Source organism: Petromyzon marinus, chromosome 54 (genome assembly GCF_048934315.1).
Source record: "Petromyzon marinus isolate PM22_M1 ecotype Great Lakes invasive population chromosome 54, UKy_Petmar_22M1.pri1.0, whole genome shotgun sequence".
Taxonomy (NCBI): Eukaryota; Metazoa; Chordata; class Hyperoartia; order Petromyzontiformes; family Petromyzontidae; genus Petromyzon; species Petromyzon marinus.
The window spans coordinates 351,588-378,855 of record NC_133720.1 but is presented as its reverse complement, the minus strand read 5'-3'; the positions used below and the strand labels follow the sequence as shown (position 1 = coordinate 378,855).

At 51.5% G+C, this 27,268-nt stretch overlaps 2 protein-coding genes across 2 annotated transcripts; both read left to right on the top strand.

Moving 5' to 3' along the window:
- Positions 1-26,948, top strand: LOC116954083 (alpha-tectorin-like). Its single transcript, XM_076052044.1, has 21 exons — positions 1-11; positions 1,600-1,673; positions 2,120-2,265; positions 2,894-3,181; positions 3,573-3,710; positions 4,298-4,463; positions 5,169-5,605; positions 6,352-6,913; positions 10,555-10,766; positions 10,930-11,301; positions 12,048-12,341; positions 13,635-13,902; positions 14,554-14,660; positions 15,557-15,590; positions 20,465-20,658; positions 20,961-21,124; positions 21,787-22,065; positions 23,238-23,400; positions 24,241-24,334; positions 24,517-24,589; positions 25,437-26,948. Exons 1-21 carry the CDS (start codon positions 1-3, stop codon positions 25,453-25,455), a joined length of 4,095 nt encoding a protein of 1,364 aa, XP_075908159.1. The 3' UTR covers positions 25,456-26,948.
- On the top strand, positions 16,404-20,047 carry LOC142905444 (uncharacterized). Its single transcript, XM_076052192.1, has 5 exons — positions 16,404-16,415; positions 16,568-16,948; positions 17,245-18,945; positions 19,054-19,242; positions 19,964-20,047. Exons 1-5 carry the CDS (start codon positions 16,404-16,406, stop codon positions 20,045-20,047), a joined length of 2,367 nt encoding a protein of 788 aa, XP_075908307.1.
- Positions 26,949-27,268: the final 320 nt, after the last annotated feature.

Below are 27,268 nucleotides of genomic sequence, written 5' to 3'. Positions count from 1 at the left end.
ATGGGGTCCAGGTGAGGAGACCCGAGGCTGATGGAGCAGAGCAGCTGAACGCGAGCACCGGGAGGGGGACGTTCGCTCGCTCCGGGGCCCAGGGGCCTCTCTCTCTCCCTCCACCATGACGCGGACACCGAGGTAGGGCGGTGGCGGCGGCGGCGCCCCGGGCACTGCACGGACTCGTCGTGCGGTGCAGCAGCACCAGTGCGGTGACTGCGTCGAGGTGTCTGACCAGACACGCCGCGTCACTACGAGCGGTCAACAGGAGGATGAGTTAGAAAGCCATCGTGCCAAGGGACAAAGCCGAGTGTGATATTTGGCCCTCCCTCTGCTGATGAGAACTTGAACTGGTCCAGAACTGAACTGGTCCAGAAGCTTGCTCGCGTTTGTGGAACCAACGATTCTGAAAATGATGCGTTCACAGAAGGGCATGCGGCTGATGTGATGTGTAAAATTTACTTTTAATTGGGAGGAATAGGCATGGCAAGGGGTCAATCTGTCTGATTATGAATTAAGTTACTCTTATTGTATTCTCCAGCATGACGCTGACGATTATCTTGTGTTAAGTATCTGAATATTCAATTAAGATTTGTCAGTAAATGTAACCTGATTCAATCTGTCAACTAACGCTGTAACAGTCTCTCAGCAATAATACATTATACACAGTTGAAGTCAACGATGTGATTGACAACCACTCAATGACATTATATGCAATAAGTACGTGTTGGAGCATTCTGCCATCGGGGGAATTAACTCAATTGGCAATATGACCGATAGTCTACTTCAAAATACCCTTCAAAGTTACCTTCAGAAGGGAGTTATTAAAATTCAATGTGCAATTTCCTAATATTCAGTTGCCACTTTTTATCCAAGCTCCTGCATGACACCAGAGGAGGGAATGGATGCGATGAGCTGCTCTCGCAGACCTCCCTGATCCCGGGGCACTAAGATCTGTAACGAATGTGTAACTTCGCAACATCGGTTCCGTCGCAGGGCATATCAGCTTATTGGACCCTTCCTGCTGTAAAAAAATAGAAAATAAAATCACTTTGGTTGTTGGCTTAGGCCACGTGATAGCATTGTGTTACGTGACAAAGAATCCATTCGGAAATCTCCGCTTCCCTGCGTCATCTGTCGGTTAACGGCTGCAGGAGAGATCCATCACCAGACTCACGCCGAACAATCCCTCGAGTGGCCACGTTTAACCTTTATCCAGTAGGGGGCGCACGTTCACACACACTCTGCTTCAAGGCTGTCGTTCGACAGTCAACCCGATCCATGTTCTTCGTTCTCGGAGCTTGAATTTAGCAAAATTACGTGCAAAGCCAAAGTTAATCGTGATGTTTTTTGTACGTGCGGTTATCGGTGACCAGGTTGAGACCACCAAGGAGCTACACGACCCCAGTCTAACTGCACGTGGCTTCCTCATAAAATTCAAACCCAGGGTCTCATTGATTACCAGCTCCACGCTTTGAGAATGACCTCCCATCCACTCGGCCATCTGGCAACGTCTTCTATTCATTGGCAACCGTAGCGTTTCCTATGCTCCCTGGTGCCCATGCCGCTGCTCTCCTGACACCAACGTCTTGTACATGTCTTGTCTAGGTTGGCAAAGGATCCCAGGCTGCCGAGGGACTTGTTGCGCATCTTGGTGGTGTGCGTTCACATCACGCGCCAAGGTAGAGTGTGACCTCGCGCGACTCTGCGTGAGACCGTGAGAGAATCTGAAGCCTCGCCTGGGGAATCCTCCAGCAGGTGGGGTGAGGAGGATGGGGGCCTCCAAGATACCCATTGCTTGGCTTGCGATCATTTTTGTGAACAATGTCTAATCGTGTGATAGGAGGCTAACGGATCTGTAATCCTTCAAATACATATATGTCGGTTTCTCGCTGAATTACGTTTGCCTGCAAAAAGCAGCAGCGGAACAGGAGTAAGGCGAACAGATCGACTCTCCCAGGGGTGTATTGACAACAACAAATGAGAATATATTTGTCATGAAAGCTGCATTGGAGAAGTCAAGGCGTCGAGTGTGAACCACCCAAAATAGCCGTGACCGTGAAGCAGTGCGGCGTAAGTCCCGTTTCGAGTTGACACCCGGGTGCTGCGATCTGTGTGTTGACTGCAGGAGGCTGCGTTGCTGATGGGGACTTCTACCCATTCGGGTTGGAAGCAGGAGACAAGGAGACTCCCAAGTCCGACGATGGCGGCTCTCCAGAAATCCATCTCTCATCGCCCTTCACGTACTTTGGCATCGTTTACCATTCCCTCTACGTACGTCTCTCACAAGGCATCCGTGCAAGATGGATTTGATTGCTTTTGCCACTCTCAATATGTCCCCTTGTTTGTGTTAAGTTCCGTTGAGCAAAGGACGCGTCGAGCAAAACGCGAACATCGCGCCCAAGCTCCGTGAGCGACACCGGAGACACGCGCGGATCCCTGAGAAACACAAATTAACCCTTCCTCTCTGGGTGTTAGGATTTTCGCTTGATCCTATGTTTTATATAAATTGTGTCAACCAGAATCCTAAAACTAAACTATTAACGTGACTGTTATGCAATGGGGGTGTTGGTACTGCAAAACGGTCAGCGCACGGGACAATCCAGAGGTCGCTGGTTCCAATCTCCCCGCGAGGCAGGCGAAACAATGAGGCGAGTTTCGTAAATAACCATCCACCATCCTAGGTCGACTCAGCCTTCAAATTACAAGCTGGCGAGGTGTGTATAAAATATCAGCACTGGGGAGACACAGGGGAGCGAGGGGGCCGGAGCGGAGATGCTGGCCACCCCACAGCCCCCGGCCTGTCTACGTGCTGCCCGCTGACGCGAGCACTTGCCCCATTAGCCCCTTAAAAGGTGACACGGGGTGGATCTTTGTCTTTGTGCCTTCACTCGTACCGCAGGTGAACAACAACGGAATCGTGTCCTTCCGAGTCCCCGTGGGCCAGTTCACGCCGGAGGGCTTTCCCCTGGGCGACGGCCGCGCCTTCATCGCCCCGTATTGGGCCGACGTCCACAACGCCCTGGCCGGCTCCGTGTCATACCGCGAGGCCCTCCCCGGGCCCCTGCTGGCCCGAGCGGCCGCCGACATTCAGCGCGGCTACGGCTCCCTCTCCCGGCAGCCTCTCGCCTGGGGATTCGTCGCGACCTGGAGCAACGTCACCTTTTATGGTGGCAGCGAGAGGACGCCTGTGAGTACACACGGGAGAGGGCACCTGTGGTAGTACACACGGGAGAGGGCACCTGTGGTAGTACACACGGGAGTGGACACCTGTGGGAGTACACACGGGAGTACACATGGGAGTGGGCACCTGTAGGAGTACACACGGGAGAGGGTACCTGTGGTAGTACACACGGGAGTGGACACCTGTGGGAGTACACACGGGAGTACACATGGGAGTACACACGGGAGTACACATGGAAGTACACACAGGAGTACACATGGGGAGTGGGCACGTGGTCACCCCAACTGCCCCCTCCCGCCATCTGAGAGAAGCCCGAGCCAGGGCTGCTTGGGCCCCGCTGGGGGTGACTTTGGCCTGCCGCACGCCAGTGGCTCAGCCCGTGTGCGTTTCTCTGTAGATTAATTCCTTCCAGTTGCTGCTGGCCTCCAATGGCAACGTGTCGTTCGTGATGTTTAATTACGGGGACATCACTTGGACGACCGGAACGGCGAGCGGAGGGGACGCGCTGACCGGGCTTGGAGGAAAGCACGCGCAGGTACGAGGCTGACGCGCTCCACGTGGCCCCGCGGTCAGGGGCTTCGGCCCACGGGGTGACCACACCGCTGGCTCTCTCGACGTGGGGCATTTAGCGGCATCACCGCCCTCACGTTGCATGGGTTACCCGTGGTTCATCAAGTCTCGTCCCAAATGGCCAACACTCTCACGTGACACCGGTGCATGACCCGACTGAAATAAGAGTCGTGAGACTCATTGCAGCTTCCCCGAATAATCAGAGGGCATTCCTCTTGACATTGGCATTGTCCTACTCAGCCCTACTCAGCGTGACCGCGCTCCAGACTTCGGATCCGGTTGGCCACCGGACTGTTGTCCGCACGGCGCCCAGACTCTGGAGTTCCCTGCCCCTTGGAGGTCAGAAACTCGCAGTCGATGGAGACTTCTAGGTCCCAGCTGAAGACCCCACCAGCTGTTAAAACCGGCCTCTCTCTCGTTCCCTATCTTTAGTCGTTCTCTCCCCCTCCTTTACACGCTCTCTGAGATCCGCTATTTACGTAAGAGTGCACTATAAATCTAAACTACGATTGTAGTTGATGGTGTTGTTGTTGTTACTGTTCATGTATCCAGGCCGGATTCAACAGTGGCGATGAGGGCCGATACTTCACTCTCCCGGGCTCCCGCACTTTCGACATCGTTCACGTGCAAAACACGAGCAACGTGAACAAGCCGGGGCGATGGATCTTCCGTGTCGACCAGCTGGAAGTGGACCCAGCGAATGGATGCAATGTAAATGGTATGGTAAGAGGTTTTTAAAAGTATCGTTTTATGAGCGAGTTATTGTATCGCAATATCATTACAATATGGTGACGTGGCCAAGCCAATGCACGCTTACCGCGTGCCGCAGAGCTTCGCGGTTCCAGCCCATCGGCCGCCCTGGGTAGTACTACCATGTTATGTCCGACGCTTGTTTACCCCGGAAAGCCTCACCCAGTCTGAGAGGAGACAACGGTTGCTTCTGGCAGCTTAAGAGCAGGAGGAGCCATTGTGATTGTAGCCGATGCAATAACTACAGGCTAAAGAGCATTGAACAACTTTTCATTACTTCCTCTGTACAACATCCACGCCATGTAGGTTCAACTAAACAGGATTTTTACGCCGCGTCTGTGCCTTTTTAATCAGTTATTATTTGAAGGCCACACGCTGTTATTGATGTTTAGTGTTTCTGTGACCCTGGCAGGTGACAGATTGTCCAGGCCTCACGCGCGTTCCGCCTCCCGACTCGAGAGTTTTGTTTAAAGCGAAGAAGCGTCAGCTTCTTTGGTTCTTTCGGTAAAGTCACGTAGAATGAGAATAAAATAATAAAATAAACAAATACAATTTTCACAATTGAAGCGTCAGCTATCGCGCAACGTCTTTAAACGGCCGCTACCCTAACGGTGGGGTCGTAAGTCTTTGATTTCCACGTGCATTCGTATTTTCACATTGATGTCTTACGCAGGTCACTTCCACAGATACGGAGAGAGGTTTTGGACGGACGAGGCTTGTTCGACCAAATGCAGCTGTCTCGACAGCTTCGACGTCCTCGCCCAAGATTCCGTGGCGTGCGTCGAGGAAGGCTGCGAGCCGCACGAGGCGTGCACGCCGGGGCCCGGGGCCGCCTTCTCGTGCCGCGCCACCTTCACCGCCGCCTGCGTCTTCTTCTCGGGCGCGCACGCGCGCACCTTCGATGGCGCGCTGCTGCGAACCGGCGGCCGCAGCGACTGCAGCCACGGGCTTGTGCGCCTGTGCGACGAGGAGCAGGCGGCGGCGTTCAGCGTGGAGGTCGTCACCCGGAGAGGGGGACGAGGACGGGCGCTGTCCGACATCACCCGCCTCACCGTCGTCGCGTCCGCTCTGCGCGTCGCGCTGAGCGCGGGGAACAGCGGTCACGTCAGGGTAACGCGCACCTTTACTTCGCTTTAGAACGCTCGCGTGAGAGGAGCAGAGCGGCTGTGTTAGTTTACCGTTTGTTTTTAGTCGTTTTACGTCAAAAACGCTTCCCTGCATCTCAATAAATGGGTCCTGTTTGCAGATGTTTGGCCAGTTCCTCAGGAGTATTTTCTGTGGGTAGAATACGACCGGATGCCTGGAGCACCCCACACACACGAGGGGAGAACTCGCAAACGTCGCCGTAGATGGCGGAGTCGTTTAGCGGCTCCACAGACGCCAGATTTCCTCCCGAAAGCTGCGCGCATTTAATTTAATTGCCAGTGGAAATGAATGTTCCTGCTTCACTGATATTCAAGAGAATGGATTGCTCAACCCGGAATATTATGTGATTTCTGACAGCCACCTTGTCCGTTAAGACGAGATTGCAATTCACGAGGGAGCCGCGGTCGTGAGATGTTTACTACTTCGCCTGGTACGCAGGAGGTCGTGGGTTAGATACCGACCCTGGCGCCTGCTGCTGCTGCTGTATATTTGCAGTTTGCGAGTTCTGGGTCCTCTGGCTTTTCCCTCCACACTTAGAAACACACGTTTAGCGAATGTGGCTGATATAAATTCTCACGTCACAAGCCACTTGGTCGAGCTGTCATTTGTGGCCAGGTCGCTTCTGAAAAAGAGCCCATGGCTCAGTGGGCATTACCTGGTAAGTAAAAGTTGTTGAGTTTCGACTCTAACACCGCTCCGCGCTTCCTTAGGTGAACGGGGTGGTGCGCTCGCTGCCAGCGCTGCTGGACAACGGCACGGTGCACGTCTACCCCAGTGGCTTCGGCATCGCTTTAGACACCAGCTTCGGCTTGAAGGTCTCCTTCGTCTCAGACCACCTCGTCTTCGTATCGTTGCCTGGGCGATTCTTTAACAAGACCTGCGGAATGTGTGGCAACTTCAACAACGACACCGCCGACGATTTCCCGAGGGCGGAATTTAATTTGACCGCGGATAACGAGAGGCGTTGCTCCGCGCCCTGCGCCGGCAATTGCTGGGACTGCAAAAGCGAGAGCCAGAAATGGTTTCCGAAGCAGCAGACGTGCGGGATACTGAACCGGACATCGGGCCCGTTCTTCGACTGTCACTCGGCGGTCGAGCCCGCTCCGTTCGTGACGAGCTGCCTGCTGGACGCCTGCCTCTCGGCGGGCGGCAATGGCTCTCGGGGGGAGGTGGAGCAGCCCAGGGCGGTGTGCCGCGTTCTCGAAGCGTACGCTCTGCTCTGCCAGGCGCTGGGCGCGAGTCTTCAGCCATGGCGCGTCCACACGCCGTGCGGTGAGAACGGCGCCCCGACCCTCCTCGGCATCCCTGAGTCGTCCTTTCCCCACGAGAGCGAGTGGACACAGTGTGGCACGTCACACGTCTAACTCATTGTTGTGACGGTGATTAGTATTATTAAACTGACATGAGGTCGACTGAGAGAGTCTTCCCGTGCGTAACGGGCGTCTCAGATCCCCGCATGTCCAACGCGTGTTGCATTGGTGAGTGTGACTCCCTGCGTGTACATTGGTGAGTGTGACTCCCTGCGTGTACATTGGTGAGTGTGACTCTCTGGTGAGTACATTGGTGAGTGTGACTCCCTGGTGTGTACATTGGTGAGTGTGACTCCCTGGTGTGTACATTGGTGAGTGTGACCCCCTGGTGTGTACATTGGTGAGTGTGACCCCCTGGTGTGTACATTGGTGAGTGTGACCCCCTGGTGTGTACATTGGTGAGCGTGACTCTCTGGTGTGTACATTGGTGAGTGTGACTCTCTGGTGTGTACATTGGTGAGTGTGACTCCCTGGTGAGTACATTGGTGAGTGTGACTCCCTGGTGTGTACATTGGTGAGTGTGACTCCCTGGTGAGTACATTGGTGAGTGTGACTCCCTGGTGTGTACATTGGTGAGTGTGACTCCCTGCGTGTACATTGGTGAGTGTGACTCCCTGGTGTGTACATTGGTGAGTGTGACTCCCTGGTGTGTACATTGGTGAGTGTGACTCCCTGGTGAGTACATTGGTGAGTGTGACTCCCTGGTGTGTACATTGGTGAGTGTGACTCCCTGCGTGTACATTGGTGAGTGTGACTCCCTGGTGTGTACATTGGTGAGTGTGACTCCCTGGTGTGTACATTGGTGAGTGTGACTCCCTGGTGTGTACATTGGTGAGTGTGACTCTCTGGTGAGTACATTGGTGAGTGTGACTCCCTGGTGTGTACATTGGTGAGTGTGACTCCCTGGTGTGTACATTGGTGAGTGTGACCCCCTGGTGTGTACATTGGTGAGTGTGACCCCCTGGTGTGTACATTGGTGAGTGTGACTCTCTGGTGTGTACATTGGTGAGTGTGACTCTCTGGTGTGTACATTGGTGAGTGTGACTCCCTGGTGAGTACATTGGTGAGTGTGACTCCCTGGTGTGTACATTGGTGAGTGTGACTCCCTGGTGAGTACATTGGTGAGTGTGACTCCCTGGTGTGTACATTGGTGAGTGTGACTCTCTGGTGTGTACATTGGTGAGTGTGACTCCCTGGTGTGTACATTGGTGAGTGTGACTCCCTGGTGAGTACATTGGTGAGTGTGACTCCCTGGTGTGTACATTGGTGAGTGTGACTCCCTGCGTGTACATTGGTGAGTGTGACTCCCTGGTGTGTACATTGGTGAGTGTGACTCCCTGGTGTGTACATTGGTGAGTGTGACTCCCTGGTGTGTACATTGGTGAGTGTGACTCTCTGGTGAGTACATTGGTGAGTGTGACTCCCTGGTGTGTACATTGGTGAGTGTGACTCCCTGGTGAGTACATTGGTGAGTGTGACTCCCTGGTGAGTACATTGGTGAGTGTGACTCTCTGGTGTGTACATTGGTGAGTGTGACTCTCTGGTGTGTACATTGGTGAGTGTGACTCCCTGGTGAGTACATTGGTGAGTGTGACTCTCTGGTGTGTACATTGGTGAGTGTGACTCCCTGGTGAGTACATTGGTGAGTGTGACTCCCTGGTGAGTACATTGGTGAGTGTGACTCCCTGGTGTGTACATTGGTGAGTGTGACTCCCTGGTGTGTACACTGGTGAGTGTGACTCCCTGGTGAGTACATTGGTGAGTGTGACTCCCTGCGTGTACATTGGTGAGTGTGACTCCCTTGTGTGTACATTGGTGAGTGTGACTCCCTGACGTGTACATTGGTGAGTGTGACTCCCTGGTGTGTACATTGGTGAGTGTGACTCCCTGGTGTGTACATTGGTGAGTGTGACTCCCTGGTGTGTACATTGGTGAGTGTGACTCCCTGGTGTGTACATTGGTGAGTGTGACTCTCTGGTGTGTACATTGGTGAGTGTGACTCCCTGCTGTGTACATTGGTGAGTGTGACTCCCTGGTGTGTACATTGGTGAGTGTGACTCCCTGGTGAGTACATTGGTGAGTGTGACTCCCTGGTGAGTACATTGGTGAGTGTGACTCCCTGGTGTGTACATTGGTGAGTGTGACTCTCTGGTGTGTACATTGGTGAGTGTGACTCCCTGGTGAGTACATTGGTGAGTGTGACTCCCTGGTGAGTACATTGGTGAGTGTGACTCCCTGGTGTGTACATTGGTGAGTGTGACTCCCTGGTGTGTACACTGGTGAGTGTGACTCCCTGGTGAGTACATTGGTGAGTGTGACTCCCTGCGTGTACATTGGTGAGTGTGACTCCCTGGTGTGTACATTGGTGAGTGTGACTCCCTGACGTGTACATTGGTGAGTGTGACTCCCTGGTGTGTACATTGGTGAGTGTGACTCCCTGGTGTGTACATTGGTGAGTGTGACTCCCTGGTGTGTACATTGGTGAGTGTGACTCCCTGGTGTGTACATTGGTGAGTGTGACTCTCTGGTGTGTACATTGGTGAGTGTGACTCCCTGCTGTGTACATTGGTGAGTGTGACTCCCTGGTGTGTACATTGGTGAATGTGACTCCCTGGTGAGTACATTGGTGAGTGTGACTCCCTGGTGTGTACATTGGTGAGTGTGACTCTCTGGTGAGTACATTGGTGAGTGTGACTCCCTGGTGAGTAAATTGGTGAGTGTGACTCTCTGGTGTGTACATTGGTGAGTGTGACTCCCTGGTGTGTACATTGGTGAGTGTGACTCCCTGGTGTGTACATTGGTGAGTGTGACTCCCTGGTGTGTACATTGGTGAGTGTGACTCCCTGGTGTGTACATTGGTGAGTGTCACTCTCTGGTGTGTACATTGGTGAGTGTGACTCCCTGGTGTGTACATTGGTGAGTGTGACTCTCTGACGTGTACATTGGTGAGTGTGACTCCCTGGTGTGTACATTGGTGAGTGTGACTCCCTGGTGTGTACATTGGTGAGTGTGACTCCCTGGTGTGTACATTGGTGAGTGTGACTCCCTGGTGAGTACATTGGTGAGTGTGACTCCCTGGTGTGTACATTGGTGAGTGTGACTCCCTGGTGTGTACATTGGTGAGTGTGACTCCCTGGTGAGTACATTGGTGAGTGTGACTCCCTGGTGTGTACATTGGTGAGTGTGACTCCCTGGTGAGTACATTGGTGAGTGTGACTCTCTGACGTGTACATTGGTGAGTGTGACTCCCTGGTGAGTACATTGGTGAGTGTGACTCCCTGCTGTGTACATTGGTGAGTGTGACTCCCTGGTGTGTACATTGGTGAGTGTGACTCTCTGACGTGTACATTGGTGAGTGTGACTCCCTGCTATGTACATTGGTGAGTGTGACTCCCTGGTGTGTACATTGGTGAGTGTGACTCCCTGGTGAGTACATTGGTGAGTGTGACTCCCTGGTGAGTACATTGGTGAGTGTGACTCCCTGGTGTGTACATTGGTGAGTGTGACTCCCTGGTGTGTACATTGGTGAGTGTGACTCTCTGACGTGTACATTGGTGAGTGTGACTCCCTGCTATGTACATTGGTGAGTGTGACTCCCTGCAGGCTCCGCGTGCCCGGAGCGCGGCGTCTACGCTCTGTGCGGCAGCGCCTGTGCCGACTCGTGCGGCGACCGGACCGCCGCGGCACGCTGCGTGCGTCCGTGCCGCGAGTCGTGCCGATGCCCCCGGGGCTCCGTCCTCGCCGAGGGCCGCTGCACCGACGCCGCCGAGGCGTGCGGCTGCGTGCACCGAGGCCTCTACTTCCGCGTCGGTCAGGTTGGTTTTGCACTGCGTGCAGCACGAGAGAAAATTGGGAGGGTGGGGGGGGGTTGATAGCCGAACCCGTCCTGGGTCGCTGTCCTGACTTTAATCTTGGTTTGTCTGAAAGGGGAATAATCGGATCCGAAATTGCCACCATGAGTTTGTCCTTTTATTCCAGAGTCTCCCGCAGGACGCGGAATGTAGCCGCAGCTGCACCTGCGGCTCCGGCGGGGAGGTGCGGTGCCAGGAGCTTCAGCAGTGTCCGCGCGAGGACGCCTGCCACGCGGACGCCGCCTCGGCGTGCACCCTGAGGCCCGATTGGACTCTTACCACATTTGATGGCGTTTTGCTGAGGCTCCCAAAATATTCTGGATTCATGCTGACGAGGCTGTGTGATTATTCAACGCGTCCAGATCAAAATATGGATTTTCAAGTCGTCATCAGTGGAAGAAACCAGCCTTCAGACCAACAAAATACTGTCAGCGTTGACGTCAATATTTTGCACTATACTCTCAATATAACACGCAGCAGAAGTGGGATCTTGGTGCAGGTACGTGGAATGTTCCTCACCACCACTGCCGAAGTTGTGGTGAGGGCATTTGTCTCGGCACAGACACCTGGCATGCATCTCTACCGCTCCCCTCCACCACGGCGCCACCAAAGCCACTTATTTCCCCATCCCACCAAAGCCCAGATGACCCAAAATGCCACCGGCAGGCTTCTCAGCCACACCCACGAGTGGGACCGCGCCACCCCGGTCCTCCGATCCCTCCACTGGTTCCTGTCCTGGAATCACCTTCAACTGTGCCTCGTCATAATAATGTGGAATGAACATCACTGGCTCAAGATCATGAATCGCAGATGATTAATCAGCCATGATGTATTGAGTAGGGATAAGCCTTGGCTGCATACAGAGAAACCCCTCCCGCTTTCCTCCTCCGCACCCCCATGACCCACGCCCACACATTGATCCATGCAGGGGTCGTCCACATGCGGTGTCCCGGTTGTGGTCAATAACTATCCTGATATCCTCAATTATCCATGAATAAGAGGAGTCGCAGCAGATCCTTGCAATTTTTCACCAGGGTAACGACACAGCCAAGGGGAGCGTGCATTATTTGCATTGAGTGCGGTTAATAGGATCCAGCTTTGCGGACCTCCACACCACCACGGATAGGAAGAAGTGTCGCTGTTCATGTAGAAATTCCTCTCTGCGAACTCGGCTGTAACGATCAAGCACTGCGTACGCACGTCCACGCACTATTTAACGCGCGTCTCCTCTCTCTGTTGTTACAGATGGACGGTTCCCCGGTATTGCTACCTCTTAGCTTGGGCGGTGGTAATTTGCAGCTGTACGAAATGGAGTCTGGCATGACCGTTTCGGCCACCAATGTGAAATTACAAATCACGTTTTCTGTCAGTGGCAACGTGGTGGTGTGCGCGGGAGAGAGGCTGCAGGGCCTGACGTGTGGATTGTGCGGCAACTTCAACGGCAATGCGGGCGACGACGCATACACTCCTGATGGGGTTGTTGCCGATAACCTGGAGGAATTCGTCTTCAGTTGGAGGCGAGGCATCATAACCTGCACGGTACAGGAAGCGATCACATTTGGCGGATGTTGCAGCCATCCATGGGTCTCTGTTTTGCATCCAACTCTTATAATTGGTCGTGTACCTCTAATTTTCTCGTTGAAACTCACATCATATTCATGCATGCATATCAGATACGTGTGAATCAATTGCAACATTACATGGATACAGCCCTTTCAGGATGCCTCATCGACCTCCTTGTCAATATCAATGTACTAGAAATTGTTATCTTGTTCTTAGAATTGGGTTGTTATAACACGGCAGTTGTTATTGTTTCCGTGTGTAATTCTAATTGATCGAGTTCATCTTCGTCGTATCGCTGATGTTGATGTAGAACAACAGCGATAATTGTACATTGAGGTAGTTGATGAGATAGACAATTGGCATCGTAAGTAGAGGAGTGGTTAATCGCTGTGATGATGCTTCCTCCTTCGTATTTGTGAAGCAGGCATTGGGTCGTCATATGTCCAATGGTTCTGTTCAGGGTGGTGACCACAGTTGCACAATGGAATTTTTGTTTAGCATTTTTCCATTTGTGCATCAACTATGTGCATCAGCTGCCATAGTTTGTGTGCAGATGCGGCTCAGAGGTAGCAGCCCAAAATCTTCGCGGAAGATCTAAGCCACAAATCATCTGCGCCGTTGAGTCTTTCGCGAGGAGGTGTTTAAGAATAGTTTTTTCCCCTTTTTCCTGGCAACAAAACAGGTGTTAAGATGTTAAAATACCAAACTCAAACCTTTTACAAGGAATCATGTCTGCATTAACCACGGATACTTGTGGTTGCAAAAAAAGCACTCTGATAATATGATCATTGTCTTTGAAACTGATTGGTCCACACCAGAGACAGCTTTCTTTCGAGCCTCGTCTCAAACGGTGTTAGACCAGAGGACGCCTAAAGGCGTACACAGCACAAAGACAACGCCGCTACCAGAGTAATGAGAGCTCGGGGTGATGTAGCTGCTCACCCCGAGCTCTCATTACTCTAATTTTGTTTTGTTGCCAGAAAAAAGGAGAAAACCTATTCTTATATTTTGGTACTGGCAAAGGATGTTCCATGATGAGGAGGTGTTTGTTTTGATGTCTTGTGGACTCCATTTAGTTTTCCAAGCTTCATCATCATCAGGGTTAAAGATCAAATTCATTAAACCAGCAGTGGGGTGAATGCATTCCATTGAAGTATTGTGTTTCATTGAATCTCAGTGGGCTGAGGCACCTCTATTACCGTATGATCTCAGCAGTGGTCACTGCAAAGCCTGTCTCATTGTTATTTATTTATTCCACATTCGTTTCAGGATTTCTGCAAGGAGTTCAATGCCTCGTGTCTACTGGGCGATCAGCACGGGGAGCAGGCTTGCCTCGTTCTGCTGGGGACCTCCCACAACCCCTTCGTGGCGTGCCACAGCACCGTCGACCCACGCCCGTTCCACCAACGATGCCTGCGGGCGGCCTGCCTGTCCCCGCGCCCGCAGGCCGGGGTGTGCCGTGCGATCGAGGCCTACGAGCTCGCGTGCGGCGGGATCGGCGTCCGTGCCGAGTCGTGGCGTAACGCCACGTTCTGCCGTGAGTCCCCGAGGCCCTCGCCGCAATGCATGGCTGGAGAGATGAGTTCCCAGTTGTTCAATGATTGTCACCTCAGGCTATTGAATAAGTGTGTGGCAGATAACAAGAAGATTACGAGTGATTCCATAAACTTGCGCTGAGAGCAAAGGTTGATTCACTCACAAAGTTAAATCTTTTTTTAAATAAAAAATTAAGGTCCCTACATTCACAAAAAAATATTCAACATATTTCTGCCAGTGAATCTCAATAAATTACCAATTTTTGTGGTCTCAAGGTGGGGGTGGGGGTGGAGAACAAACTCCACACAAACACAACACGCGTGTCAGTCCATCAACCGATATTATCCATCAGCATGGTTCAAGCGAGAGAAATGGGGAAGTTTCGATCTTCGGGGTCTCATCAGCAGAGTCAGGCATGGATCAAAAACTAATGCTGCTGGTGATGTTATTGGCAAGAGCTCTCCGCCTTCACGAAAGTGCTAATAGTTCCCCGTCTGGAATGTTAAGACCAACAATGGGTGGAAGAAGATTAAAATCATTGCATGTCGATGTATCTTCAACTATAGCAACATTTAAGAACGGCAGACCATTAACATTTTCGCGATCCAGTGTGGCGATATTCCCTGCGATTATTGTGGCCCTTGTTTTGCAGATTACAAACCACATTTGGATCAGATCAACGCGAGCAGCCCTCCCTCAGCGACCAGGATGCCGGAGTCTATGGTCAGAGAGGAGACCACGTCTGCTGCTGAAGTGGAGGTAAAGATGGAACGTGGCCTCCTGCCAGAGCGAGCGATGGATGGCACCCATCTCCTGTCGTGCAACCTCTAAGCATAGAATATAAATTACACATTTACATGGTGGGGGCCAGTTTTTTCCGTACACGAACAACCACTGTTGACATCCCACAGTCACACCCGTGATTCCCTATGGTCTCACTACCATGTACTGTATGTATGTAATGGATGCCGTTGGCCTGGGGAGAGAGTCTGTCTGACTCTGGTAATGACATCATTACGCAGGGTCCCGCTGGCCTGCTGGAGCTGTCATGGGTCACAGGGAGTCGCATCTGCCTCTGGTTCATACAAAATGCACAGGGGCCGCTGGATAAGTTCAGATGAGGTCTACTCGCGATGTTGCCAGCGTCCCATGTCCAGTAATGGTTAGGGTTTAATTCTGTGAGAATGTTAAGCCCAGATTTCGCATTTTTATTTTACCTTTGGCCTGTGGGCTGACATTTGAGGGACTGTCTCAATACCAGATAACTTAACCTCAATGTGATGCCTGTCATATATCTAGGAAATCCTCACTGACTCTGTAGGCTATTTTTCAGGAGGGTCCTGAAATTTCAATGTTTGGTTAATTCCACGAATGAGTGTGTGGCATGTTGCGGGAGGACTCCAGAGAACCTGGAGGAAGCCACGCAAAGGACGGGATAACACTCCAAGCTGTGCCTCGATCTTCTGGCTGCCTCACAACCCGTTGGGTTTGACAGCTCCACAGATCGTAATCCACAGGCCCTCGCCTCCAAGGCGACATATAACAGACGTGTGCCTCCACACCCAGCTCATGTCAAAATAGCAACGCTCACCGCGAATCTTGTTCCTCATACGTGGACTGTGTTAACATGCATACACGTCGTGTTCTGTTTACAGAGACCACCAGAACCAACAAACTTCATCATCACAGGTAACGGCACCTTTACACGGCGAGCATTCCCAACCGCACCAGTCGTTTCTCCACGTTTGTGCTCATTGGTATTGCTGCGTTTACTGAGACAACACCGTTCGTTTTTGCTCAATGATGGACAAAGGTAACTCGCCACGGTTTTTTTGCCCTCTTTACAAAGTAAATCGGAATGCATTTCGGTTTGGACTTTCACCTCCTTTGACGCACCCAGCGGTAGCACATTCTGTGTTTTTCGCAGAGGTTCACGGTTTGAATACAGTGGCCACCCTGGTTAATACTGCGGTGTGTAATAACCAAATTGAATACGCGCCATCTGTTTAACTCACAGTGGATGTTAAAGTTCTCCTGACGGCATTCGCCATTATGTAATTTTTTTCCAAATTTTAAAATGACACCACTATTTACTAATCTGGGATCAGACACAGGAATCATCGCTACACTGACTTGCAGACTAATACCAGGGTCACTCTTGCAAAAGAGACTCCATCATCGTCTCTTAAGTTCTCACCAGGTTACACAAAATAAACTGGAACATTTTACATTCGTTGAAAAATACAGGCCTTGGAGTAATTGTAATTTTACGGACGTAATGATTCCTCCCTCACACGATTCAGAAAATCGTCACGATTCAGTCGTAATTTTAGTCGGTGATTATTTTCATCTTCTGGTAAATACAGCGGCATCTCGTGGCTGCAGAGGTCACGTGAACCCAGTACAGTGATGAGGCCGTGCACGGCGACACGACCGGAGGTTGAGTGACGCACCGCTTTGCTGTGGAGCTCCCAGAGCTCGTGGCCCACTGGAACTGCTGCGATGCTCCGCAATGTAAAACTAAATCTCTGATTCTTCACTTCAATTGTGAACCTTGAATCGTGACAATTCATCGAACCGCGAGTGAGACGAAATCATCGCAGGCCTACGACAGGAATATTTGTCGGTGCAACACTAACGCGCGAATCAGCCGTGAGTCAAGCTAGGGACAGGCTCCAAACCACGAAAGTGACCAGGTTCCCCCAAACCACGAAAGTGACCAGGTTCCCCCAAACCACGAAAGTGACCAGGTTCCCCCAAACCACGAAAGTGACCAGGTTCCCCCAAACCACGAAAGTGACCAGGTTGTCCCAAACCACGAAAGTGACCAGGTTCCCCCAAACCACGAAAGTGACCAGGTTGTCCCAAACCACGAAAGTGACCAGGTTCCCCCAAACCACGAAAGTGACCAGGTTCCCCCAAACCACGAAAGTGACCAGGTTGGCCCAAACCACGAAAGTGACCAGGTTGGCCCAAACCACGAAAGTGACCAGGTTGTCCCAAACCACGAAAGTGACCAGGTTCCCCCAAACCACGAAAGTGACCAGGTTCCCCCAAACCAGGAAAGTGACCAGGTTGGCCCAAACCACGAAAGTGACCAGGTTGGCCCAAACCACGAAAGTGACCAGGTTGGCCCAAACCACGAAAGTGACCAGGTTGGCCCAAACCACGAAAGTGACCAGGTTGGCCCAAACCACGAAAGTGACCAGGTTGGCCCAAACCACGAAAGTGACCAGGTTGGCCCAAACCACGAAAGTGACCAGGTTGGCCCAAACCACGAAAGTGACCAGGTTGGCCCAAACCACGAAAGTGACCAGGTTCCCCAAACCACGAAAGTGACCAGGTTCCCCCAAACCACGAAAGTGACCAGGTTCCCCCAAACCACGAAAGTGACCAGGTTGGCCCAAACCACGAAAGTGACCAGGTTGTCCCAAACCACGAAAGTGACCAGGTTGTCCCAAACCACGAAAGTGACCAGGTTCCCCCAAATCACGAAAGTGACCAGGTTCCCCCAAACCACGAAAGTGACCAGGTTCCCCCAAACCACGAAAGTGACCAGGTTGGCCCAAACCACGAAAGTGACCAGGTTGTCCCAAACCACGAAAGTGACCAGGTTGTCCCAAACCACGAAAGTGACCAGGTTCCCCCAAACCACGAAAGTGACCAGGTTCCCCCAAACCACGAAAGTGACCAGGTTGGCCCAAACCACGAAAGTGACCAGGTTGGCCCAAACCACGAAAGTGACCAGGTTGGCCCAAACCACGAAAGTGACCAGGTTTGCCCAAACCACGAAAGTGACCAGGTTGGCCCAAACCACGAAAGTGACCAGGTTGGCCCAAACCACGAAAGTGACCAGGTTGGCCCAAACCACGAAAGTGACCAGGTTGGCCCAAACCACGAAAGTGACCAGGTTGTCCCAAACCACGAAAGTGACCAGGTTCCCCCAAACCACGAAAGTGACCAGGTTGGCCCAAACCACGAAAGTGACCAGGTTGGCCCAAACCACGAAAGTGACCAGGTTGGCCCAAACCACGAAAGTGACCAGGTTGTCCCAAACCACGAAAGTGACCAGGTTCCCCCAAACCACGAAAGTGACCAGGTTCCCCCAAACCACGAAAGTGACCAGGTTCCCCCAAACCACGAAAGTGACCAGGTTCCCCCAAACCACGAAAGTGACCAGGTTGTCCCAAACCACGAAAGTGACCACGTTGTCCCAAACCACGAAAGTGACCAGGTTCCCCCAAACCACGAAACTGACCAGGTTCCCCCAAACCACGAAAGTGACCAGGTTGGCCCAAACCACGAAAGTGACCAGGTTGGCCCAAACCACGAAAGTGACCAGGTTGGCCCAAACCACGAAAGTGACCAGGTTGGCCCAAACCACGAAAGTGACCAGGTTGGCCCAAACCACGAAAGTGACCAGGTTGGCCCAAACCACGAAAGTGACCAGGTTGTCCCAAACCACGAAAGTGACCAGGTTCCCCCAAACCACGAAAGTGACCAGGTTCCCCCAAACCACGAAAGTGACCAGGTTCCCCCAAACCACGAAAGTGACCAGGTTAGCCCAAACCACGAAAGTGACCAGGTTGTCCCAAACCACGAAAGTGACCAGGTTGTCCAAAACCACGAAAGTGACCAGGTTCCCCCAAACCACGAAAGTGACCAGGTTCCCCCAAACCACGAAAGTGACCAGGTTGGCCCAAACCACGAAAGTGACCAGGTTGGCCCAAACCACGAAAGTGACCAGGTTGGCCCAAACCACGAAAGTGACCAGGTTGGCCCAAACCACGAAAGTGACCAGGTTGGCCCAAACCACGAAAGTGACCAGGTTGGCCCAAACCACGAAAGTGACCAGGTTGGCCCAAACCACGAAAGTGACCAGGTTGTCCCAAACCACGAAAGTGACCAGGTTCCCCCAAACCACGAAAGTGACCAGGTTGGCCCAAACCACGAAAGTGACCAGGTTGGCCCAAACCACGAAAGTGACCAGGTTGTCCCAAACCACGAAAGTGACCAGGTTCCCCCAAACCACGAAAGTGACCAGGTTGGCCCAAACCACGAAAGTGACCAGGTTGTCCCAAACAACGAAAGTGACCAGGTTGTCCCAAACCACGAAAGTGACCAGGTTGTCCCAAACCACGAAAGTGACCAGGTTCCCCCAAACCACGAAAGTGACCAGGTTCCCCCAAACCACGAAAGTGACCAGGTTGGCCCAAACCACGAAAGTGACCAGGTTGGCCCAAACCACGAAAGTGACCAGGTTGGCCCAAACCACGAAAGTGACCAGGTTGGCCCAAACCACGAAAGTGACCAGGTTGGCCCAAACCACGAAAGTGACCAGGTTGGCCCAAACCACGAAAGTGACCAGGTTGGCCCAAACCACGAAAGTGACCAGGTTGGCCCAAACCACGAAAGTGACCAGGTTGTCCCAAACCACGAAAGTTACCAGGTTGTCCCAAACCACGAAAGTGACCAGGTTCCCCCAAACCACGAAAGTGACCAGGTTCCCCCAAACCACGAAAGTGACCAGGTTCCCCCAAACCACGAAAGTGACCAGGTTGTCCCAAACCACGAAAGTGACCAGCTTCCCCCAAACCACGAAAGTGACCAGGTTGGCCCAAACCACGAAAGTGACCAGGTTGGCCCAAACCACGAAAGTGACCAGGTTGGCCCAAACCACGAAAGTAACCAGGTTGGCCCAAACCACGAAAGTGACCAGGTTGGCCCAAACCACGAAAGTGACCCGGTTCCCCAATACCAAGAAAGTGACCAGTTTGTCCCAAACCACGAAAGTGACCAGGTTCCCCCAAACCACGAAAGTGACCAGGTTCCCCCAAACCACGAAAGTGACCAGGTTCCCCTAAACCACGAAAGTGACCAGGTTGGCCCAAACCACGAAAGTGACCAGGTTGGCCCAAACCACGAAAGTGACCAGGTTGTCCCAAACCACGAAAGTGACCAAGTTCCCCCAAACCACGAAAGTGACCAGGTTGCCCCAGTGGAGAGAAGCGTCCCCAGGTGACGCGAGTCCCCTCCCCCTCTTTGATCTCCTGCAAACGCAGCTCACCTCACGCTGTTACCCGCCTCACCCGTCGCCCATCTGCTCCTCAGCTGGCCACAGGGCCCAGGTCCCTGGGTACCTGTAGACGACGGAATCGTTTGTCTTCACTTTGACATCGAGGAGATGTTCTCTCCCTTGCCTGGCACCCGGGAGGTTGTGGGTTCAATCCCGGACCCTGACGATGCCTGTTGTATATTTGGAGTCTGCGTGTTCTCTCTCCCCGTGGTGGTCATGTGGACATACACAAGCACATGCTTAGATTATTTGGCTGCTACTATAAATCCCCACGTGTGATGATGATATCATCCACTTTGATGGGCTGTCATATGTGGCCAGGTCGCCTTTGAAAATGAGGTAATAGCTCTGGACTTTACCTGTTCAATAAAATAGAATAAAACCGGGACTTAACTCTTGGTTGGGTAGCTCTTATTGCTCACCAGCATAGTGTGGAAATTGCGAATGGTGTGTCTTGCTGGTGCATGTGCCGATGTCGTGTCCGGAGACTCGCTGGTGGTGGAGGTCTCGTGTTTCGCGTCGCACATGGAGGTGGTGCTACCCAAGCTGGCGCTGTCGTGGCATGGCTACAGCGTGAAGGAGATTCACCTCAACGACGAGCGCTGCACCCCAAGCACCTCCCCCAGGGCCTTTAGGTGGCACCTCGTCGCGTCGTATGGCGCCTGTGGAAACATCATGAGGGTAACAAAATCTAAACCCTCACTCGTGCGGAACACTGCGCGTTTGAACGATGAACTGGTATACTTTTCCATATGATAAGCCACTTCGTTGAGTTATCATTTGTGGCCAGATCGCTTCTGAAAAAGAGCTAATAGCTCAAGTGGGCTCTACCTGGTAAATAAGAATAAGATGTATTTTTAGTTTTATTGGAGCAGAAACAACGAGGACCTGTTTTAAATCTCACCGAGGGATTTCGAGGTGCGCAGCGCCGTTGGTGGTGACCACGGAGCTGAGCTGTGGGCCGTGTTATCCTCGCCTTGCAGTCCAACACTACACACGTGGCGTACGTCAACACCATCCGAATGCGCACGGCGAAACATTTCGAAGATGCGGTGGTGCGAGAGACGCTCGTCAATGTGGAGTTCGCCTGCGCGTACGAGCGCGACATCCGTGTGTCGCTGAACACCATCATACAGCCCATGACGAGGTGAGTCGCGCGGCCGTATGCCGTGGACACGTGGCCAGTAAGCGATGTCGTCGTTGTCTTCGCCTGAGTGATGAAACCGACTGACTTGTCCTCGGTGTTGTGTTTTACTCCTTAAGAGGGTACCGAACTGGGTCTCCCAGATCATTGTATCGGCAGCGATATCCATAAACACAACACGTTGCGTAACAGGGCCAAGAGACAGCACTTGTTCAGGAACTGTGGGCACGTAGAAATTCCACTTTGGCAGCATGCGAGATTTGTGGTATTTCTATGAAAGAGAATACATGTTCTTGTCATTACGCTTGTTTACCCGGGAAAGCCTCACTCAAGAGTCTCAAGACTCCTTTTGGGAGGGTCCTGTCAAGTTGTTGCAGTAGGGAGGCGATGTTGCTGCTCTGTGTAATCTCAACATTTTGTCATTTTCCGAGTAATTTTTCAGCATTGGGATGTTTTGGCCAATACCGTTAACATGTATGTTTTTATTTTAGAATGCACATTCCTATATATTTTAATATTATTTGAATATTAAAATCGGTACTGAATGACTTGTATTAACATGTTTTCATTACAGTTGTTAGTGTGGAAGGCAGTTTTGAGATTTTGCCGAATCGTCACGGTTTTGCGTGGCAGATGTATGACTTTGAATGCACTTCTTTCGACAGTGTGATAAACATGACCCTGCCCGTTAAGAAGGGAACGTTCGTGGCCAGGATGTTGCTGTACGTCAACGCCAGCTACCAGTTCCCGTACGACGCCGGGGACCTGCTGCTGTCCACCCTGGACACCCTCTTCGTGGGGGTCGTCCTGAAAGACGAGGGCCTCGAGATATTTCCCGACAACGGTCGCACAAAAGCGCACTTGGTGCTCGTGCTCAACGAGTGCTGGGCCACGCCGGGACCCAGCCCTGCGGATGACACGCGGTACACCATCATCCACCACGGGTGAGCCGCACGCGCCGTGCCCACGCCACAAACTTCGACCCCGTTGTTCAAAGAAAAGAAAACGACGTTGTCAGCCATGATACAAATTGAATCTACATCGCGCTTGCTTAAATGCCTCAGCAACTCAAAGCGCCTTACATGTCATCTCAACCATTTAAAGGGCAACCCCAGTAGTAGTTGTCCCTGTGCGGTAAACTGTGACTCGGTGTCGGCCTGCAATTGAACATTGGTCCACCGGTCAGGAGCGATGGTTGCTGTGTAATTTCATTTGAGTATTTTGCAGCAAATTTTTTGTTTTATTTAGGTCATGGCGCCGGCACACAATGGCCGACACTATTCAAATGACGTCACGGGATCTTTATCCTCCACATTGTTATGGTTATTTCATGTGCAGTAATAACCAGGGAGGCCACTGAATTCGAACCTTGAACAGCTGCAACAAGCGACGAATGCACTGCCGTTGGACTGCGTCGCCGCCCCGATGCTAATATTCGTGATCCACCAATCGTAAACTTCATTTCTGCTGATTTAACGCGCCCATTGCTCTTCACGCTATCTTCTATAATTTCGTGGCCATTGCTCGCTCGCTTCTGCTTTAGAGTTCTGCCATTTTGACGCTCGAGGATGGAGCAAAAAACACCTCGAGTGGTTTTATTTTGAAAGAGAAGTTCTAAACAGGGAACCATGGGGACACGTGGGGCCCCATTTCAAGTCGCTATTCTCGCTGCCGCTCAAGCGCTGTTTATCAGAATGACGGCTGTTTTCGTGGAAAAAAAACACATCATTATACAATTCAGAGATGACGCATCCATCCTCCCCACCATTACCGCCACTCACAGCACAATTGCGGAATGGCCCAAAGCCCGCAGGTCAGGGCAGAGCTGTGGCAGAGCAGAGTGGTGAAATTGTCCACTTTTCTCACTCCCCACCTCGGTCTCACGCTTGTTCGCCCCTCTTCCAACCCAGAATCCTTTGCGCAGCTGTGTTGTCACTCGAGCAGGAGCCAGATATTTCATTTACAATTACTGTAGAAGCCTCTAACAACCCTCGTCGATCATGCACTGCACGCAAAAATGTTTTTTACTGGTAATATTGTGAGTACAATAAACACGCGTGGCAATAACGTGGTAGAATCTCTTCACGTGGTGCTCGCATTCGGTTGCGTGACACAGGTGCACCAACCCACGGGACAGCACCGCGCAGGTGGAGGAGAACGCAGTGTCGCAGAAGTGCCGCTTCCACGTGAAGGTGTTCCGCTTCGTGGGGAACCAGACGGAGATCCACCTGCACTGTGACGTCTCGCTGTGCGACGCCATGGAGGCAGCGTGCTCCGTGGTGAGCCGTGCGCTCGGGACGTGCACCACAATGCGTGACCGTCATTGTAGCCTTGACGACAATAGTTCTCATCGCAAGAAAGAAAACGTTTATAATTCTAGATTTGCTGTGTTCACTCCAGCGCTTTCCTCTAGACAGTCTGGTCCCTTCACCTGATGAAGGCGACTTGTGTTGTGGCCGAAACGTCGTGATTTTTGTTGTTTTATTTTTTACCTACGTGACTTCACCGAATAGAACCAAAGAGTAACGTTTATAATGATTCGTGATAGATTTTTTTGGGTCAGATCGCGGCACTATCACACTTGGTGCGCGGTGGTCACCGCTACTTCCGCAGAATCAGAATCAGGTGAGGTATGAAGCTCTTTTCCAGTATGGGCACGGGGTCAGCAGAGGGTGTGGGCTCCCCAGGCCCTTCCTCCCTCTGCCTGCTCTACCGTTGAGCAGAGTGGCCGTGGAAGAAACCGGATTGCCCTGCGCGTGTCGTGGAGACGACGCAGGGAGTCATGCTCAGAAGACGACCATGCATAGAACTTGAACAAGGAGAGGGACTTAGATTTAAAGCTTTCGTGACTGCAGTAATTCATATTCTTAGTTTTTTCGGTAAAGTCACGTTGAAGAGAAACAACAATAAATATATATTTTATTATTTTGTTGTTTCTCTTCAACGTGACTTTACCGAAAAAAACTAAGAATAAGGAGAGGGACGTTTGAGATATGGATGTTGGTGTTCAATGTCGGTTTGCTTGCATGGAAGAGACGTCATCAGAATTCTAAGATGGCTCAGTGAGGCATTCCCGGGTCAACAAGACTAGTGACAAAAGCTTGTTTTCTCGTTCGCAGAAATGCCCCACATCTCGCATGCTGCCGACGTGGCATTCCGATGTGCCCACAGTTCCTGAACAAGTGCTGTCTATTGGCCCTATACGGCGCAGAGGTAGGCACTGCTTACAGACTGCGTTATTTAAGCCCCTTTTGTTTATCATTAATTATTATTAATATCCTGTAGAATTAAACCTAAATTCCACCACGTCAAGTACAGTGTGATCCGAAGTAATGTTTTAATATGGCGTTTTCTGGTGTAAATGTAAACGGTGTGTTTTCTCTTCTTCAACGAAGGTGCAAGCTCGCTAGGAGAGTGGTGTGGGCCTGACACAACTCTGCTGTGGGCTCTGTCTCTGCTTGCGCTCTGGTGAGTTTGAGACAAATCCACGATCGGAAAAGTCATCGATGTGGCACAATTCGCGCGTCTGTCGATGTTCACGACTTTGTCTCAGAATGCTTCGGACACAGCCCGCTTTCCTCCCACGTGAATAAACACTCATTCCTCCCACGTGTATAAACACTCATTAATTGGCCGAAAACACCTTAATATATAGAGGACCGCAGAGCTCAGGCAATTGTTGGCAGTGCCGGCTTATCGCCTGGCTGCCACCTTTCAGTTTTGTCTGTTGATCCTCAGCGACCTTGAGATGTAATTTACATGACCAACGACGCCGTATATAAATTCGACGTTGTTATGAGTGCAAAGACACATTCTCCCCCATTCTCTTTCATTCACTCTTCGCTACACCGTTCGCGCCATCACAGAATCGCGTCCCGTCCCCTCACAGAGCCGTTGCTGTCCTGCGAGTGCCTCTGGGTGTTGGGGAAGTATAAAGTTGTGTGATGTGAAAAGTCGTGTGACCACTGGCGCCACGTTTGGTCAAATGCTGGCTCTGTTATCAGAGATAAGGCACCCGACAGTGAATGACTCTCATGCCCAACTGCCATGTTAGCCACAACAAGAGGGCTTCGTGAGTTCGAGTTTGCATTGTTTTGTGGTATAAAAAATACAATGAGAAGAGTGCACAGACACACTGCACGGACACAATGTAGTTATGTTCTATATCAGCTCTGTGAGATTGTTATTGTGATAATTGTGCAGTTGCATCCTCGAGCCAAGAGATAAGGCAGTTTCTGACCTTTCTGCGATTGCTGCTGGGTGCTGTATATTCGATCGGTCACATCTTTGTGCTGATGTCATTTTTGTTTTTCAGCTGTCTCCCAAGAGACTGAATATTTTCTTCGCTGGAGACAATGCTTAATTTATGCTATACACTTTACATTACAATTGTTACATATATTATTTTGCTGTGATGGAAAGTACCTAGAAATTTATAAGATTGGGTAAGGGAGATGGAAATAACAAAATCAACGAAAACTGTTCTAATCGACAAAGTTAAGTATATATATACGGTCTCCAAATACACGTCACTCTCAAACAACACGTCTTAAGCCCAACACTAATTATAATTATTTTCTGATTATGCTCGTTTACGCAGGAAAGCCTTACTAAATTCGTGACTCTTTTTCAAAATGGTCCTGCCCAGTTATCGCAGGAGGGAGTGATGGTTGATATGGTACATTCTATTGGAGATAATTTACAGTGTAATTTTTCAAATGTGGCAAGTTTGGACCGTGATGCCGGCACACAAAAGTTACTATTTCGCGAATGTCATCATGGGATCGTTAACATCCACTGTGAAGGAGATGGAGCGTGGTATAAGTTAGGTTAACAAACACAAAGTATTAATCAGGGCGGTTGCGAGATTCAAACTGCAACAAATGTCGAATGCACTACCTCGGGGTCGCTTCATCGCCCACGTTATACTGAGAATGCACCACACGGTTATCTCTCGATTGCAACGAGCGCGACTCTGCCTGGAAACTTCAGTTTGAAATGTCGTGATATCAAATAACGCACCGAGACCAATGGAGGGGAGGGGGGGGGAGTGCTGGATCCGCCACTGAACGGCACGGAGGAGAGTTTGTCTGTCAGAGCTTGTGAACAGTGAGGTTCTCTCCGATGATTCCGAAATCCCATGGGACGCCTGCTGAGACGTTGCCGCAGCACACCGGTGTCGAAGCACGGACGTAGAGAGCCGTGAGTGTTGCACAGCAAGGCGGTCAGGGGAGACCCCTGCCCAGGTGCCAGGGCCAGTGACAGAGAGAGAGCGCGGAGGCGTAATTGGCAGCAACATAAAAAGAGATGCACCTTGGTACAAGAGGCAGACTGAAGTGGAGGAAGAGCGCTAAGAGGCTGATTGCGCTAAGCGGGCCATGGTCCCTGCCGAGTCGGGAAGGGGAACCGTGGGCGTGGGTGACGTAAGATGCACGGTGTAGCAGGCGAGGAGTCGAGTTGTGTCGCGCAAGTACTCTCAGCGAGGACCTGTCAAGTCCGGCACGGCACGCGAGGTGGTGGGTGGCCAGCACCACGCTCGGCCGCCTTTGTCTCACCAGTGGCCATGTTTACACACCACACCAGGTACGAAGTTGAGTCGACCTAGGGGAAGCCCAGGACCAGTTCAGATAATCGTCAGTGGTGTTGGCCATGAGCAGGAATTGAACTCGGGCCGTTGGATTCATAGCATCACGCGCTAACCACTGCACCACCGTTCCCCTTCAGGGTTATGTACACACATAGAACTGAGACTTTTGTCCTGGTTAGTTCACGTGTATTGAAGTTGTTAACGAGTAAGAATAAAATCGTTTCCGTTCATCTTCGACAAGTCTCCGAGGAGGTAATTATTTCACACGTGTGCTGCATTAATAATATCGCAGGCTGTGGCAGAGCCTTCCAGCAAATGAAGGCGGCTGGCATTGTCGTCTGACGAGAGCAGAACGCCCTGCGGAAGGCAAGCAACAAATCAAGGCCGTAATATATATTGGGGGGCACACATCCCCCCCAATATTCAAATATGCTCAAAATGTCCCCCCCAATATATTGCTATGAAAATTTTTTGCTATTTCATGTAGATCAAAAAAACAATTTGCTAAACCTTGGCCACAATATCTGGACTTGTCTTCATATAAATCAATGCATAGATTT